This window comes from Brassica napus, chromosome C3 (assembly GCF_020379485.1).
Source record: "Brassica napus cultivar Da-Ae chromosome C3, Da-Ae, whole genome shotgun sequence".
Lineage (NCBI taxonomy): Eukaryota > Viridiplantae > Streptophyta > Magnoliopsida > Brassicales > Brassicaceae > Brassica > Brassica napus.
The window spans coordinates 47,102,822-47,121,417 of NC_063446.1; the positions used below are offsets into that span (position 1 = coordinate 47,102,822).

General features: G+C 38.5%; 2 protein-coding genes and 1 pseudogene across 2 annotated transcripts; all 3 read right to left on the reverse strand.

The window, feature by feature from the left end:
• Positions 1–5,769: 5,769 nt before the first annotated feature.
• Positions 5,770–6,751, reverse strand: LOC106362754. Its single transcript, XM_013802602.2, has 2 exons — positions 6,341–6,751; positions 5,770–6,117 (listed from the first exon to the last, which is right to left on the reverse strand). Exons 1-2 carry the CDS (start codon positions 6,749–6,751, stop codon positions 5,770–5,772), a joined length of 759 nt encoding a protein of 252 aa, XP_013658056.2.
• Positions 6,752–8,582: 1,831 nt separating this feature from the next.
• Positions 8,583–11,796, reverse strand: LOC125584003 (annotated as a pseudogene).
• A 1,334-nt stretch (positions 11,797–13,130) lies between these two features.
• Positions 13,131–14,914, reverse strand: LOC125583121. The gene is made up of 2 exons (XM_048749693.1): positions 13,681–14,914; positions 13,131–13,588 (listed from the first exon to the last, which is right to left on the reverse strand). The coding sequence occupies exons 1-2, from the start codon at positions 14,912–14,914 to the stop codon at positions 13,131–13,133; spliced, it is 1,692 nt and encodes a 563-aa protein (XP_048605650.1).
• Positions 14,915–18,596: the final 3,682 nt, after the last annotated feature.

Below are 18,596 nucleotides of genomic sequence, written 5' to 3' on the forward strand. Positions count from 1 at the left end.
GTTCCAACGTCAATCAACAGACAAACAAATAAAATAACTTCATGTCAATAACATACCACTGCTTTTTTCTTGGCTGGTTTCGTAGGTGATGTTGTTTTCTTGGCTGCAGTTTTTGTAGGTGTTGCATCTGTTGTGGTTGAAGCCATGACTTCGAACTTGAGGATTGGCCATGTGATTTTCTCGTTAACTGCATCACCAATCAAAAACATCTCCGAAGTTGGCCTCCACAAATGAGCATGATCTTTAAACACCTTCACAACTTCAATGCTAACAGCATTTGGACCCAGTGGTATATTGTTAACCATATCTCTGGAATTAGATGAGCAAACGAGACCTTCAGCAACAACCTCCTCCTCTTCAGTAGTCCAATCATAGATTTTGCATCTTCGAATTTCACCTTCCTTGAGTTGCTAAAATGTAAGAAGCTAATGATTAGAGACATATATATACTTATGCAGAAACAACAAGATTGGCAAACTTTACCATGGATACATCTTGAGAAGCGATTGGATTCCTGTGCAAAATCACTTTATTTATTGGCCAAGCTACTTTGCACCCCACAGCGTCGTCAAGAGATAACACATCTGTTGTAGGCTTCCGAACTTAATGCAGATGTCACAATAACAGCCACTGCATTAGGACCAATCGGTACACGACCAATTTTGTACATCGGTTCATCAGAGCAAAATTCCCCTTCACCAACAACTACATCTTCTGCCTCAAACCAATCCAGTATTTGTACTCTCACTCTTTCTTTGAATCCAACACTAGTCTCGGATGTTTCAGTCTCACCATTACTTTTCTGTGAGAAGGAAAAAGAATTATTAATGGCATAAGACCAGTTGAGTAAATGTAATTAAAACAATTACCTTCTTCCCAGCTAAGTCTCGGACCATGACCTTAAACTCTTCAATCTCACTAGCCATATCAGCAATCTTTGCGTCTCTAGATTGCAGGAATGCTAGCTTAGTAGCGGTAACCCCTCTACCAAACCCCCTTACTTGTCCATTTTTGTCTTTTCCCAAAATCTTGGTCACAGCATCCTCCCTTATGTTATCAGTAGCTGATGTAGAGTCCATTTGACTATCAAGTGACTGTATTTGTTCATGATACAAACATTTTATACACAATATAACACATTGATCGTAATCCATTGATCATACACAATATAACAAGTTCCAGAATTCTTACAATAGTCTCCGCAAATTGAGGCTTCACGGGTCTACCATCAACATGAGTATGTCCCGCAATCCATACCTTACTCCTACTTACCTTAATTGGGTCTTGGCTCTTTTTTTCAATATAAAATACATATATATCTCAATACCAGTTTATTCTAACAAGCTGTACAATATATAGAAGTTTGAGGTACTCATTTTACCATATCATAAGCTAAACGAAACATTCCTTTGCGGCTGGTGGTATGAGGAATCTGATTTTTTTCTCAGCTCTTTGTACCTGTTACTTATTTCCTACTATATAAATATGAGTGTGATTAAATCTATAAGACATGACATATAAACAAGAAAGTTATCACTTAGTTGTGGATAATTTACCGTAAAAGTTGTGGTCGTCTTGCTCCTAACCCAAGAGTTCCACAATTGAATGGATGGGACGTTGCTGGGTTTTAAATCTAATCTCTCAGCAGCAGTCTTCGCAGCACGTACTTGTGACACTAGCCTTGACTTCCCAGCCCTCCACAAGCTTCCCAACTGTTTGAAAATACAAGCTTTCTGCCACTCTTCTTGCAAGTTAAACCTACCCTGCATCAAAATAAGCAAAGGTCAAACATGCTTATAATTTCATCTTGCGGCTCAACAAAACATATATATACAAACCTGGAATTTCTTCCCACATTGTTGCTTTAGTCGTTGCATCAAGTTTTCTCCAATCAGAAAGTGTTACCGGAACATGTTCCCTCACAAGAGGACCAAGAAAGAAGATAATGTAACTGAACCAAGTCCAACATGATCACCAAAGTCATTGAATGTGACCGCAACCTTTTCATTAGGATTTTCAGCCACTCTACACATCTTTGTTGGTCCTCTTCTATTTTTTTCTTTCACTTCATCCGCTGGTAGCTGAACTCCGTCAGTACTAGGAATCTCATCATCTTGAGCATTGGTAACTTCATATTCTTCAATATTGAGAGCTTCTTCTTTGTTTCCTTTCTCATTGTCGTCATTCTCATTCTCTATGTCTTCCTCTTGCTCTTCATGTACAGTCAAACATGCTTCTCCGTCTTTCTCAGAATCTTCTTTATCATCTTCCTTATCTTCCCCCATAACATCATCATCTTCCGGTGTTACATCTTCCGGTGTTACATCATCTTCAGGTGTCACAGCTTCTACCTCATCATCTTGAACAGCCAAATTCTTGATTCTACTACTTCTTCTCGTTGGCGTTATAGCTAAATTCTTTTTTGGGGAAGCCACTTTCTTTGTTGATCTTTTATTCACCTTAAGTGTTGTTGCAGAAGCAACTTGTACCTCCCTTGAGTACGTCTACTAGAACGACGAGAACCAACTCGTCCTCCTCCTCTTGTCTTTGCCATTTCTGAAATCAATCAAGGTAAAATCAAAACCCAAAATCAAACGAAGAACATGTTCAATCAAACTAAATTTGAAACCCTAAATCAAAATCGAAAACCAAAATCAAAAATCGAATCCGAAAATCACAAACTTCGACATGCATGTTCACACAAACAAAGAATCGAAACCTAAAATCAAAATCGATACCCGAATTCACAAACTTTCACATGAATGTTCACACAAACCCAAAATCAGAATCGTTTTTCACAAACTTTGTTGATAATTAACAACGAAACGATCGATATCGATGAGATTAAAAAAATAAGCTACGGTTGAATAAGATCATACCTTCTGAAGCTTCGATTCAAGAGCACAGTCTCGATTTTCTGAGAAACAATGAAGAACGAAGGTTTCGAGTAAAGGAACTCTCTAGATTCTCGGTTGAGTAAAAAGAACTAAGTGCGAAGAAAGAGAGGAATCAAGGAGTATTTTTAAACTTGAAGTATTTTTTTGACAAAAAATTAATATATTTTTACATTTACGATAGCTATTAATTTGGGATCTGCAATGGTAAGACACCTATACTTAGCAAATTAACGCGGCTAAAATTTTAATTTTTCCCGCGATACGAAACATAGCGTTTTAAAAACAGAAACGCTATTAGAAAAGCCAGCGTTGGTATATAATAGCAGAACTGTTTTAAACGCTATCCTATGATGCTATTAATACCCACATTTCTTGTAGTGTTATGTTTTATGTCTTATGTGTGGAACTTATCAGTTGTATTGTTTATTTGGATGTTGTCTTATGTGATGAACTTTTGTTGAATTCGTAGGTCTTACTTTTTCTACTACTTTGAGTATAATATTGCTTTTTGTCATGCAGACTAACGTGTTAGTCTTCTTTTACAGAACATAGACTTCTTTTGTAGTCTTCTGTAAAATAAGACTGTCTTATGTGATGAACTTTTGTTGAATTCGTAGGTCTTACTTTTTTACTACTTTGAGTATAATATTGCTTTTTGTCGTGCAGACTAACGTGTTAGTCTTCTTTTACAGAACACGGACTTCTTCTGTAGTCTTCTGTAAAATAAGACTAGTAAGTCTTTGGGTTGTCTCGAAGTTGTATTTTCTATGAGTTAAAATATCTAAAAGATGATTAATATACTGAATAAAAGATGATGTCTAGATAGATAGTTGAGTAGCATACTTCTGTAAAAGTCTTATGTAAAAGAAGACTAATACTTAAGTCTGCTGCAAGCAAATTACATAAGTTTGTTACAACCAAAAGTCTGGTACAAAAGCCTGCTACATCAGTCTGTTACTCATAGCACAATACAATAGTTTGGTACAAAAGCCTACTAAATCAACCTACATATATCCGATGAAGAAAGTCACTAAAAAAACTTCATACTTTCCCCCAATTCTACCAAAAAAAAGTGGATTAACCTTAGTCATAGACACTGAGATGCTTATAAAGACATTTATCTGTGCCGTTTATGTTGGTCTCATCAAATATCTCAGTCGCCATCTGAGACCTGATTGTCTTGATGCTCTTATCACACATGTCATGAGATGGGAATGGCATGCCAAGTGCATGACATTCTATATACTTCACGAAATAAACTCGACAGTCACCACTTTGTTTGTTTTGTGGCACCCTAGATTGTGAGACCCGCTCATGTGTAAAATCAACTGTGTACAACTCCCTGTCCTCACCGGGACATAACATATGTAGCATGTACGGCAACATGTGTGCAATAGGCTTCACGGTCTTAGCTATTTCTTCATCCTTCGTGTAAACAACATCAGTATCCCAAATCACTATGTGTCTCCTCGGAATTGATATCCAGCAAGCTACCCAATGATCATTCTTGACAAATAATGGCGCATATATATCATCAATCTCCAGCGCCCATGTTTTATCTGATCTGCAATACGCTGGTTCCTCGTATGTGTAGTAGTCTAAGGCCCCAAGAGGGAGTAGTTTACCTGAGCCGTCAGGATTGGCAGGAGAGTCCAGAAACTCTGAGTACTTTGCTGTCCACATTTGAGTAAACACATCATCCATCATGCAAATTATGTCCGATCTAAACCATTCCAGGTGCTTTGTATATCGGAGTATTAAGAGATTAATTCCAGCATCCATGTGCTGCATTTACAAAATTAGAGACTTCTACATCAGCGAGAAATCTACATGCAATGGAAGTCTACATGAGAGAGAAGTCTACATACTGTGTCATTCAACCATTCTTTAGGAGTTAGTAGTGTGTAGAACCAAAAACTTGAAGAACCAGCCACCTTCTGTCGCCATTTGCTGTCAATAATCAAATTAAATAAATAAAACACTACCAAGTCCAGCCATATAAAGAGCAGTTATATGACGTTAGATGACTTACACGTCAAGTTTCACCCAATCACGAAGAACAGAGAGCTTTTGGCGATCAACACCAGCAAATGGGTTATATCCTTGGCCTCGCTTCGGCTGGTTAGGTATGATAACCTTTGTTGTGCTGTTTCCATCAAAAGGAGATTGCTAAGTACAGCAAGCCTCACTCTTAGCACGTGCCACAATGCGAGCAGCTCTCAGTTTATCAACTTGTTTCAGTTTTTTCACAGAACCATAATCAATGCGTGATTGTTCTTTATCTCCTACAACAACACTTATGCTTACATTCCCATTTTCACTCTCACTCTGCATTTGTTGATGTAGAAAGAACACATTAATAACAGCCATTAATAACAAAATGCATCCTTTTACAATCTTGTACAAACAAAAAGAGAACAGTCAAATGCACACGTTTTTCAAACCAAACAAGCTAATATTCCACGGTTCCAGAAAACAACATGAAAAAAATTCCACCATTCCAAATGCAAATGCAAACAAGTTATTTCTTTTTCACTGATTTTTTGCCTCTTTCGGATTGAGTGGTTTGGGAGATGTTTTGGTACTAACCACAGTGGCTTGGGCGTATTTAGCTTTGGCTCATGTTGTCATTCTGATGGGTTTGGGAGATGTTTCCGCAGCTTTGCTTTCTTCAGCTTTGTCCTCTTTAGCTTTGTCTCCATCAGATTTGTTTGCCTCAGGTACATCAGTAGATGAACCAGCTTTGATGTGGTCTTCCTTCCAACCTTCACACACAATCTTCTCAACAGCTCCCATCTTCGTAGTAAGGCCCTCAATCATGCGGGATTGTGTCTTCAGAGTGTTCTCGCATCTGCTCAGCCCCTCAACCATATTACATGCCAGCTGGCCAAACAACTATATATGCTTTCATGGTCTCCCTATCCAGGCTATGGGACTCACGAGCCTTCTTATGTGATTCTGCCTCGGACTCTGTGCGAGAAGGGGACACTGCCTTCTTGCTTCGCACCATCTCACCAGCCTCTATCTTCATCGTATGGATCTCCACGTTCACATTTGTCCACGGTTTTGTTCCAACAAGAGGCCAATGACTTTGTTCCCACACCCAGCCTGGAGAAAACATTGCCTTCACTATGTTATCAACTCTCTCATTTTCCAGATCACCATCACAGCGAGGGAATATTTCAGAGTACTCCTTCACAGTAAAGTTTTTAGCCCTAGTCTGTAGAAGATAAAATTATTAAGTTAGTATAAAACCACTTTAAATCAAATTAATACATATATAAACATACGAAGCATATCTGTTTCAGAATATTCTCCTGGATATTTCTCTTGCCTTTGGCACTTAAGAATGCAAGTAGAGGTGGGGTCGGGAAACCTTATATAGGCTGACCAAACCCAGCTGCGAATTCAGGGAGACAATTGTAGACCCAGACTTGAAGAACCTGAACAAAGCCTTCAATAGCATACGTCTTTGTTAAGTCTAAACCCTTCACGGACTCCATCAAGAATTTAAACGCTACTCTTCCCCACGAATAATCTTCAAAAGCATCTAGATCCATCACTAACCTAGCCAGGCTAGCCCGTGTGGGTGACGAGGTTCTTGGTGCTTCGATGAAGCCAAAGTAGATGGCTGGATACCCTAAACGAAGCCGATCATCTCGAGACAATGTTCTGCACATCTGACACGCTCCAGTTAATTCATCAATACTTGGCCCCCGGTTGAAATTCACTCCCATCTGCCCCCAAAATGCTTTCATGTCATTTGTTACCTCAACAAACAAATTCTCGAGATTCTTCAAATACTCGCAGTTCAAGCCAGTTATCTCTTCAAACTCATGCAGAGAAAACCTCATTGGTTGAACACCTACAAGACTCCACAACTTATAATTCTTCTTGCACTCAAGCTAAAAACACAATATACGGTGCACCAACCTTGAAACCCATCCAAACTTCATTTCGTGGAACTTTAAGAACACTCCTAATCTTTAGTTCTTGAGCTCCTCCCATTCATCTGCCTCGAGTGCTTTTTTAAGAGCAGGGAAGAGCTTGCTGTCACGCTGTAGTAGGCAATACTTTTAGTCAGAAAAGGTTCCTGCCCTAGAGTATACAGCCTCTGTGGGAAATCAAGCTTATCCATTTTGAAACCTGCAGCAAAAAAAAAAAACACAAACAAAGAATTATACAAGAGAAGTATGCAAACGAATAAAAGAATTCTACACTAGAAGTCTACAATTCAAAATGAAGTCTACACGAGAAGTCTACAATTCAAAATTCTACAAGCGAAGTCTACAACAACAGTAGACAACAATTCAAATGAAGTCTACAACAATAAAAGATGGTCTACATATCAACAATGATGTATACCTTAAAGTAGACTGACCGGAAGCATAGAATGGATTAGAGAAGACACTAATAGGTTAGATAACAAACTATGAGAGATGTTACATGCATATTGAGATAAGTCAACTAGTTAGGTTATTAGTTAAACGAGAGAAGACATAGAGAGATGAAGTACCGTTCCTTCGCCGGAAAGATGAAGCACCGTTCGTTCGCCGGCTAGAGTAGAAGCCGTGAGACTGACAGGAAGCCAATAAAAATTAAAGCACAATTACATATTTATCAAAATTTAACATTCTTATTCATAAATATGTAAATTTAATTTAAAATTAAATTTTTTTGTAAACCATCAATAAAAATAGACTGAAAAAGATGTCTCCAGCTAAATAGACTTTATCGTAGGTCTACGAAACCCTAAGCCACAAATCTCAAACCCTAAATGTTTTGCTTGATAATCAAAAAGTCTTAATTATTGTATCAAATATCAAAATTATACATATATAAACTACTAAACATTAATATGCATATTTAAGTCAATAAAACAAAAAAAAAATCTAAAATATAGCCCTATGAAATCTACAACTAAAAAAATAACATGTTAGAAACTTTTGTTTCTAAACCATGAACATTGTATAACACATGGTTACCAAATTAGTATATATTCTTTAAAATTGTTCAATTAAATAAATTTTAATTTATTTACTTCATATTATCCATTATATTGATGATTAGTTAAAAATATCACAATAATTATTTTTATACATTTTCAAAACTAAATTATTAGATCAAATTAGGGTGTATACCACATAATAAGTCTACAAGGTAGATTTGTATGAGGTCTGCATATGTGTAGACTTCTTTTATTATGTGTAGACTTACGAATTATAGAAACGTAAAATACATTTCTATTTTTTTGTTTGGTTATAAGGATTAAATAATAATTTTACCATTCAATTAAGTTGGTTTTGTATTTGATTGAAAGTGAAGTACATTTTTTAGGTTTGACTTGAATATTTGAGTTGGTTTTAACAATTCTTCCAACTAAAAAACTAGTAAACAACTAGGGTTATATACCCCGTGCAAGCGCGGGGCCGGTTACTTGCGGTATGGTTTATGTAGTTTGGTTCAAGGGATGTTGGCTGCTGAGTTTGTTGTAATGTGTTGTGTACTTGGTACTTCAGATGTTGTCATTTCTTGGTATTGTGGACTTGTTTTGGACTTAACTTCAAATGTAATGATCGTCAAATTAAACGTAAGAAATATTGAATATGTGGATGTTAGAATGACATGTTTAAATTATTTGAACTGTAAATGTAAATAAGATGTATTCTTTCAGAAGTTAAAATAATGGTAGCGTTTCTTTTTATTAATATCTCAATTTCAATCATAAATTACTTTCCCGACAAACTGGGCAACTATATTTATACGAAGCCACTGATCAATACAATGAAAATGAAACTTGTGGGTACATGTAAGAGTGGAAATATTGGTGACATTGTTGTAGTTTTTAAAGCAAATAATGCATATATCATTCTCCTCATCTGTAGTTGGAGTTCTATTAGTGTCTGCTAGGTCCGTTATGATTAGATCAACGTCAAGCCTTGCAGTTGCGTTGTGATTGGAGTCTCTGATGGTTAGAGAAACTTGAAGATCATTGGTAAAAATATTATTGTTGTCCCTTAGTAAATTCACTATATATGTGTTAGTCTTTTGAATAAGGAATGTTGAGTTGGGGTGATCAATGTCATGGTACGTTAACATGAGATTCAAGTTCTCAGTGGCTGTTTCATCTAAATTACCTCGATGGTCAACGATAGATTGTATTTAGAAGTCGATTGTTGATTGTTGTGTGTTTGGCCTGTGTATATAGACTTGGAGTGCTTGATGTGGATGTGCTCTTGTAGGTCTTGTTTGGTGTGAGAGTCTATACGAAAGAATTGGGTCACTATTCATTGTTTTGTTTTGGTGTGGAAACTGTTGGCGCTATTGATATGTTTTATAGATGTTTGGTATATGCGTTTATTTTTCTTGGGTTCTTTACGTTTGTTTATATGGTGTACTTTTTTAAAAGCGTAAGATTTGGTATTAATGGTATTTAATTAATTTACTGTGTTTGTTTTTTTTTTTAAATGGTACTATTCATGAATACGATTGTTAGAAAATAGAGGTGATCATTATTAAGGACGTGTAATGAGTTCATTATATATGGTTTGTGTTTTTCAATGTATAATAAGTTGATATTAATTATGTTTCGTGGTGTAGTTTATGTTTTATCTTATATGGGTTTTTTAGTAGCTGTTTCGTGTTGTAGTTTAATTTTTTATAGTACGTTTAATGATTTCTTTATCATCATTGTTTCCTTTGTATGTATTTTTTTTTGTTGTAAATTTGTTTAGATTGTAACGTTTGAGGTGATCATTTGAAATTAAATATATTTATTTTAACATCCATATGAGCTTAAAGGTTGTTGTTTAAAATAGAATTATGTATTTTTTTAAACCTATAAATGTGAAAAAAATAAGTAGTGAAGGGAAATAAAGATTGAATAGGTTAACAATGATAATGAAATATTTCTTTAAAAAAATTCTATATGGTTATATAAATGATTATCTTATGAGATTAGGTTGGTTGGTATGTTTTTTGTTGTAGGTTTGGCACTTTCTTAAAAAGTGAATTATATCTTTTTTTTTAAAAAGTTTAATATTAAGTAACCAAAAAAATCATTAAATTTAAACGGTTTTTTGTGTGATGTTTGAACGTAATGGATAAGAAATAGAGTTTTAAAATGTTTGGGCTGAAATAGTAGTGGGCCTTAGGCTGAGATTTGTTTTGATAATGGGAAAAACCGTTAGGTCGCCATTATTTTCTCTGTTGTCGGGGAAGCTTCAGATCGGCGTTTCCTGGTATGATCACCGGTTAAGTTTTTGAGTTTTGAAGTCGATAAGAGTTCAAAAGAGACATGAGGATGATATTACTTACATCAATTTAATTTAAGCTGCGTCATGAATCTAAAGCTTCATCCCGTAGGTGTCCATTCTCCGATGATTCGTGGATCCTCCGAAAGTTCAAAAGAGACATGAGGATGATATTACTTACATCAATTTAATTTAAGCTGCGTCATGAATCTAAAGCTTCATCCCGTAGGTGTCCATTCTCCGATGATTCGTGGATCCTCCGAAGATTGGTCGTCGTCAAAACCTGCAACGAGAAGGTATGAATTTGTTAACTGTGTTGTGTTCTATCTTTTTTAGGAGGCGCTTATTAAAGGTGAAATTGATTCAGGTCCCTGTTTTATTATTTGTGGTTTTGTTTGTTTACTTGCTTCGTATCCTTTTTCTAATGTAGGTGTTTCAAGCGGTCATCTTGTGGTTTGAAGATTTTCTCTTAGGTTCGACAACCCAAGCTTAGACCAAACCGTAGTTGGATCTAGAAGAAAACGTATCGATTGGTTGTGGCAGCCCATTGAAAGCCTCTCTGTAGACGATGTTGGCTATCGTTCTACTCCCCTCCCCGCTCCTGCTCATGTCTAAAATCTTGAGACCTTTCGGTGTTGTAACTCGTGACAGTGCCACGTAGAGCTGACCATGGCTGAAGACAGGCTTTGGTAAGTAGAGGGACACGTTCGACAAAGTTTATCCTTGGCTTTTATTGATTGTCATCGCATAACAAACACGGATTGGAAACTGGCGTCTCTTCAAGGTGAATGGATGGTTGGATTCTGGTGGTGACAGTATAATCCATGGTAGAAGAATAGGATCTCTCTTGGCTTTCGATGTAAGCATCTCTGGATAACCTTTTCACCCATGTGTGTGACAATTAGTCTTGTGCCGTTACATAAGCCTTCTTTTTGGTTCATGTTACGCAGGAGCATAACTGGAACACCGACTTTCAAACGTAGCTTGTGAGCTGGTAGGCCTGGAAATTCCAAAGAATTTAGATATTCCAATGGGTAAGTCATACATAATTCTTCTGAATCTTGCTCACTTTCCGCAATGCTGTCTGCACTTAAATATTCTTTCTCTTCTCCAGGTACTTGGGAGACCAAATAACTGTTGATTTCATCAACTGTTACGTTCCTTGGTGTTAAGATGGCTGTTTCTCGAAGTTTGTTGAGATCCTTGTACTCATATTCAAAATCTGGAAACGCAGAAGAGGATAGAGTCTCCAAAGGGTTTGAGGTTATGGGGAGAAGGACATTATTGTCTATGAAGATCTGATCTTCTGGTGTTTCACAGTTGGCCAAACGCTGAGGTTCGCCTGCTGCTCTGCCATCGCCAACCTTAAGAATCCAGTCCTCAAACGCTTTCTCCTCTGGTTCTACCCGCATGTTTTGTGTGAGGTGAAAGATGTCGCAGTATTTCCACAGGGGCGATCGATTAAGAGCGGCACTGACTGTTTCTTGTCTTGTTCCTTGTGGAATAACTGGCAAAATTTGGCGGAAATCACCTCCTAGAAGTACTGTCTTTCCACCGAAAGGTTTTGTTAGAGCTTTTGCATCTGAAACCGCTAAAATATCCTTCAGAGTACGATCAACAGCCTCAAAAACATGACGATGGGCCATAGGAGCTTCGTCCCAGATGATGAGGTCTGTTTCACTTAGGAAGTTGGCTTGGACTGTCCCAGTTTTCACCTCGCAGTAGGTGTCTTCATAAAGTTTGAGTGGAATACTGAACCTCGAATGGGCTGTTCGTCCCCCAGGTAAAAGAAGCGCAGCAATGGAGGATGATGCAACGGGGATCACCTTCTTGCCTCTTGATCGTAAAGCTGCGATGATTGTTCTGTAGAGAAATGTTTTCCCTGTACCTCCTGCTCCATAAAGAAAGAATAGCTTGCCTTGGTTCTCATTCACGGACGTTGTCACTGCATCATATACTGCCCGTTAGTGGTGGTTGAGTTTGTCAAATAGGCTCTGGCGGATCATTGTTTCCTCTGCTATGTCAAACTGGTTGTGCCTTGCCATTGCTTTCTTTTTCATTTCGTCCATGATAGCCTTGTTTGGAAGTGGCATCCCCGTAAACTCATTCAATGATTTCTCGAATTTTTGTAGCAGGCTCTCTATTTCGATAAGGGTGTAATGCTGTAGTTCGCTTGGTGTTAGCTGGAGGGCTTGGAATCGAAGTAGACGTCTCTGGTGCATCAGAACATCTTCTGCCATATCCTGCCAAGAATGATCCCAAAGTTTTTTTGGTTCTGAAACTTGACAGAAGACGAGGATCAGGACGAAAAGGCAGCGAAGAGATCTTGGTGATGAGAATTGTGATGCTTCAGACATTGAGTCATGCCAGTCCTTGTCTGACCCGAGCAAGCCTCTTGCATAGAAGGCCTCTTGAAAGGTTTCATATCTGATGTCACCAACTGTGTACAAATCATCATAGCTTGTAGGGCCTCGAAGTAAGCTTACCAAAATGCCAAGGTAATATTTATCACCAGCTGTAGGGCATATATTGACAATTCTTCCTTTCTGCTTTCGTATAGTGTTCCTTTGTGCTTTCGTTTAGTGTATATCTTTTGTGAATTGTCCCACACAAACATAGTCAGCATCTCAATGTATTTTAATTTCCTCACTTCTTCGTAGAGTCGGTTCATTTCAAACCACTCAGTTAACATCGTCCTGCCATGCAGGTATCGGGTCTCGACGTCTTCAAGGTCCTCATCCTCGTCAAAAATTGCTGTATGCTCTCCAGGAAGGTGAACTGGTAATTTTTGGACAGCTGGGGTGTTGTGGTGAATATCAAACTTAAATATTCTCCATGTTGATTCGCACGCTGAAAGGTACCTCCCTTCCACAAATTCATTTATCTCATTCCTTGGCTTTTCTTTTTCTCTCTCTAATAGAGTAGACCGCTCTGCATTTGGTTGCAACTTAAATGTCGCTCTATCAACACCCTTTGTAATCTACTTGAAGAGGTATTTGATCGCGCTTGATTTGTTGCACCACTCGACATTGACATGTGCCTTGTATTTTTTCAGGATTTGGGTATTGTGGGGAACAACGAATTGGCTATCAAGCTTTATGTCTCCCTTGTAGACAAAGTGCTCTGTATGCCGTCGTCTATACAAGACGTAACCGGAGTCGTTAATCTGGGTGTGTGTAACGTAGCTATGTGGAAACTTCTTACTGCAAACACCTTCCTCCATGCACGGAGATGTTTTTCTGTCTTTCCCACAGGGGTCGTGCATCATGTGTTGTTCCACCAGAGCATAGGCTTCTGGATCTTTTTCTTTGTCTGGTAGTTCTGCGGAGATGATTCTGTCAATGTCTGATGCTGTTGGGGTCCTGAAGTCACCTTCAAGCCATAGAATAATGTGGGCATGGGGCAGCTCTCGCTTCTGAAACTCAATGGTGTAAACAGCTGGTTGCAAAAAAGAAAAGGTTAGAATTTGTTAGTTTTTATTGCGGAAGCTTATATTATTTAAAAAAAAAATGTATTTGCAGGAATGAAACCTGCTTTAGGACGGGGGAAGAAGGTGCCTTTGTTGAAATCTGAAATTAGCTCATCCAGTTTCATCTTGAACACTCTAGCCTCTAGGTCAGGGCGGTCGTTGGGATCATCAGAGACGTACATCTTTAGGTGGTCAGTTATCTCATCCCATTTAGGATTCGTTGTGATCGTGATAAATAAGTTTGGATTCCCATGCCATCGACATATTACCATCGCATCATGATACTTTTCAGCCATATAACGGGGGCTTCCTGTAAAACTCGAGGGTAATATGACTCTTTTCCCTAAAGATCTTGCATCAGTGTCACCATTCATGACTGCATCTTGTACGTTGTTGTACAGGTCCGCTCTGATTTTTTTCTGGTTCAATCGAAACCAACGCAACCTCTCCATCTCTATGCATGTATAAGCGTCAACTATATACTGGTGCAGTAGTATTTTGGAGCTCACAATAACCATGCCTTCATCCAGGCGAGTTTGTAACTGGTAAGAAAAGAATTCTCTTTTTGTGATGTATTCCCTCTTTCGTTGGTTTCCATCAGTATTGGTAATAGGTATGTTTTCGTTGAAGCCGCTCTGACCGTATGGGAAGAGGATTGGATACTGCAAAGTCATAAAGAGTGGGTGCATATCACTTATATGCTGCAGGCCTGATGATCTGTGCTGCACCACTACATCTCTCTCACCCATATCCTCGGTAAAGTCACCAACAATTAAGCCTGCTATTTCGTCTGTTTGAGGCATATCATATTGACGATTACATTTAGATTGGCCGACGAGTCTAATACTGAAATCTTGGCAGCTATCCGTTTCATGAATGTCTCTTGCTTTTCTGAAAATCTTAGTTAGACAGTTGTATGTGTCCATTGTTTCTATCAGCTCTTTAACTATTTTAGGATCCAGCTCACCAACTTTTGCTGTTCTCTTAACCGTTGTAATCCTATTCTGAATCTCATTTGCCGTGTCGAAAATGTATAGCTGACTGAACTTTGGAGGTCGCCCTGGTTCAGGTACTAAAGAACCGATCCGGTGTGCATTTTGACCATGGATGCGGTAAGTAAAAGGACCCGTTTTGTGCATGACTGAATGATCAATCTGAGCTCCCATAGACGTAAATGCAAGGATGGAGTTATATGTTCGGATATCATGCTGAAAATGAGTGGAGCTGAAGAGCTTTTTCAAAGCAGGAGGAGCTTCTGGTTCTGGGGGAGTTTCACTCGACCCTGCTGACAGCATATACTAAATAGTGGTATCTTCTCTTTTCCTCTGAACCCTTTTCTTTCTTTTTCCCAAACCAGAGCATGACAGAATGGGCATTCAACGATCCCATTAGATGTCTGTTTACGAGCTCGTGGGGTCATACGTTTAGAACGTGCTCTGGATCCTATAATAAAGATGTTCGTCGTGGTTAGGAAGCCTGCTTGGTTGTCTGATAAAGTAGATATCAAAAGGAGAATTAGTAGAGAGAAATTCTATATTACTTGGTATTTTCCGTATTGGCTTCTTTGAAAGGAGTATGGCTCTCCGCATTTCGCGTGCTCTTCTTTGGGTATCTGCAGGAATTATGCTTATTAGAAGATTTCTATATGGGTGTGTTGTATGTAGTATATAGAGTTTGAGTGTACCTTTACGGTTTGGAGTTTCGCTGGTGGAGCCAATAATAATTGAAGGTGTTCCTGAGTCGACTGTACACTACAAGAAAACAGCGGTATTCTGACGGACATTCCGACGGAAAATGAAATCCTCGGAATATCCCGAGGAATTTCCGAGGATATTCCGACGAAACACAAAATTTGGTTTCCTCGGATTATACCGACGGAATTCCGAGGAAATATCAATCCGTCGGAATATTCTTATGGAATACCGAGGAGAAATGTATTTCTCGGAAAAAACCGATGAATTCCGAGGATATATTATAGCCGTTGGAGAGCCGTTGGGGGATTTTAAAAATTCCGAGGAAATTCCGACGAACTAGCCGTTGGCGTCGGAATTCCGTCGGAATTTCCTCGGTCTGTCGGCAGGATTTCAACCATAAATACAAGCACCCCTCTTTGTCTTCATTCACTCATATCTTCATCCTCCCTTTTACTCTCTTTACACACGAATTTGATTCATAAAAAACATGTCTTCTTCAAATTATTTTCGTTCTTGGATCGATCGACCTCATTTGGATCCGAACACGAGATTGCTTGCGGAAGAATACCAACGAGGTATAACCGAATTCATGGGGTTAGTTCACCGACAACCGGAAGCAAAAACAGGTATCTTAAGATGTCCTTGCTCTAATTGTAAAAATAGAAAGGTTATTAAAGAGTGGGATGTTTGGACTCATCTATATTTGAGTGGGTTTACACGAAGTTACAAAATTTGGTATCATCATGGGGAAACTGATTATGAACATGGTAGTACTAGCGAACCTCAGCCAGCAGTTAGATTAGAAGAACCAATTAGAACAGATGTAGATTATGGTGTAGGTACTGAGCAGATGGTAAATGATCATTTTAGAGGGGAAGATTTACCCAATGCACAAGCTAGGAGATTTTATGATATGTTGGATGCTGGAAAGCAACCATTGTACGAAGGTTGCAGAGATGGTCAGTCAGCTTTATCATCTGCTACAAGATTGATGGACATTAAAACAGATTATAATTTGGCTGAAGACTGTGTGGATGCGATTGCTGATTTTGTAAAAGGTATTCTACCCGAGGATAATGTAGCTCCTGCTTCATACTACGAGGTTCAGAAACTCGTAGCTGGTCTTGGTTTATCGTATCAGGTAATAGATGTATGCAGCGACAACTGCATGATTTATTGGAGGGCGGATGAACAGCAGGTTACATGCAAATTTTGTGGGAAGACTCGTTATAAAAATACGAGTGGAAGAGTTCCAGTGCCATATAAAAGGATGTGGTATTTGCCTTTGACGGAAAGGTTGCAGAGGTTGTATCTGTCTGAACGCACATCGCAACCAATGAGATGGCATGCGGAGCACTCAACAGATGGTGAGATCAGACATCCTTTAGATGCAAAAGCGTGGAAGCATTTCCAATCAAAGTATCCCGACTTTGCGTATGAGAGAAGAAATGTCTACCTTGGATTATGTACTGATGGTTTCAGCCCGTTTGGCAAGAGTGGAAGACAATATTCTCTATGGCCAATCATTCTTACACCATACAACCTACCCCCAAACTTGTGCTTGCGACGAGAATTTTTGTTTCTCTCGATTCTCGTTCCCGGACCAGAGCATCCTAAGAGATCACTTGATGTGTTTCTTCAGCCACTAATATATGAGTTACAACAATTATGGGCTCAAGGTGCTGAAACATACGATGTTTCGTGTAAAGAAAATGTTCAAATACGGGCAGTACTAATGTGGACAATAAGTGATTTTCCAACATATAGTATGTTATCTGGATGGACAACGCATGGAAGACTATCATGTCCATATTGTCAAGATAACACTGATGCTTTCCAACTAAAACACGGAAGTAAAACGTGTTGGTTTGACTGTCACAGGAGATTCCTACCACCTGATCATCCATATCGTAGGAGTAGGAATTTGTTTACGAAGAACAAGAGGGTGTTTGACAGTCCACCTCCGGAAATTTGTGGGAAAGATTTGAAGACACAACTAAGAGATTTTGGTGCAGAAAGAACGCCAGACGTCGGTGGACATGAGCGTTTTCCGGTAGATGCTGTTGGAGACCTACATAATTGGCACAAAAAAAGTATTTTCTGGGATCTGCCATACTGGAAGGATCATCTGCTAAGGCATAATTTAGGTGTCATGCATATTGAGAAGAACTTTTTTGACAATCTCATGAACACGATCCTTAATGTTCAAGGTAAAACAAAGAATAATTTGAAGTCAAGACTGGATTTAGTCGATATATGTGCTCGTTCAGAACTTCATGTTGATGAGAATGGTATGGCTCCTTTTCCCATATACTGACTTGATGCAGAGGGAAAAGATGCGTTCTTTGATTGAATTTCAAACGATGTGGAATTTCCAGACGGTTACGCATCTAATTTGCGTAACTGTATCGACAGAAAGAAAGGAAAGTTTACTGGCTTGAAAAGCCACGATTGCCATGTAATGATGCAGCTCCTCCTTCTGTTTGCCTTCAAGGAACTATTACCACGAAATGTTCATGAAGCAATTGCAGGGATAAGTGGTTTCTTCCGCGATTTATGCACGATATCAGTGACTCTTGAAGGTATTGAAAATTTGAAGACTAACATTGCCGTGATTCAGTGCAACCTTGAGAAGATATTTCCTCCCTCATTTTTTGATGTTATGGAGCATCTTGTTATTCACCTGGCAAGAGAATTGGAACTTGGTGGTCCTGTGCAGTATAGATGGATGTATCTGTATGAGCGGTATATGTTCCATTTGAAGAAGATGGTGAAAAATTTAAGTAGGGTGGAAGGTTCTATAGTCGCACAGATGATCAATGAAGAAACGTCAAACTTTGCCGAGTACTACTTTCCAGCAGAAGTTCAGACCAAAAACAGAAGACCTGCTCGGCATGATGATAGAGGCGAACGGGCAACATATCATGTTATGGTTCCAGACATTTTCACAGACGTTGGACGACTTAGCGGAAAACCAAAGGACCGTCGACTTACTGAGCAGGAGCGCAATAATTTGCAAACATATTTGCTCACCAACTGCGAAGATGTTCTTCAATATGAGAGGTAAATAAATTATCTTACAAATTTTTATTTTAACAAGTTGAAATTTAAATCTTAATTAATTACATTATTGTCATCATATGTACAGAATTTTCATGGCAGAAAAGCGGTTCGAATATAGATACGCCACAGAGGACGAACTAGAAGAAATGAAGCAGAGAAAATTTTCTGGATGGATGTTTACTTATGTGAGTGCTTTAAACAAATTAAAATATCATTTATC

What these genes read in the sequence shown, in the direction of transcription:
- LOC125583121 (XM_048749693.1), bottom strand. Translation starts at nt 14,914, where the DNA reads ATGCTGTCAGCAGGGTCGAGTGAAACTCCCCCAGAACCAGAAGCTCCT. An exon ending in CTTCCCCCGTCCTAAAGCAG is followed by an intron (nt 13,589 to 13,680) that starts GTTTCATTCCTG and finishes TTTTGCAACCAG; the next exon opens with CTGTTTACACCATTGAGTTT.
- LOC106362754 (XM_013802602.2), bottom strand. Translation starts at nt 6,751, where the DNA reads ATGAGGTTTTCTCTGCATGAGTTTGAAGAGATAACTGGCTTGAACTGC. An exon ending in CTATTGAAGGCTTTGTTCAG is followed by an intron (nt 6,118 to 6,340) that starts GTTCTTCAAGTC and finishes TATCTTCTACAG; the next exon opens with ACTAGGGCTAAAAACTTTAC.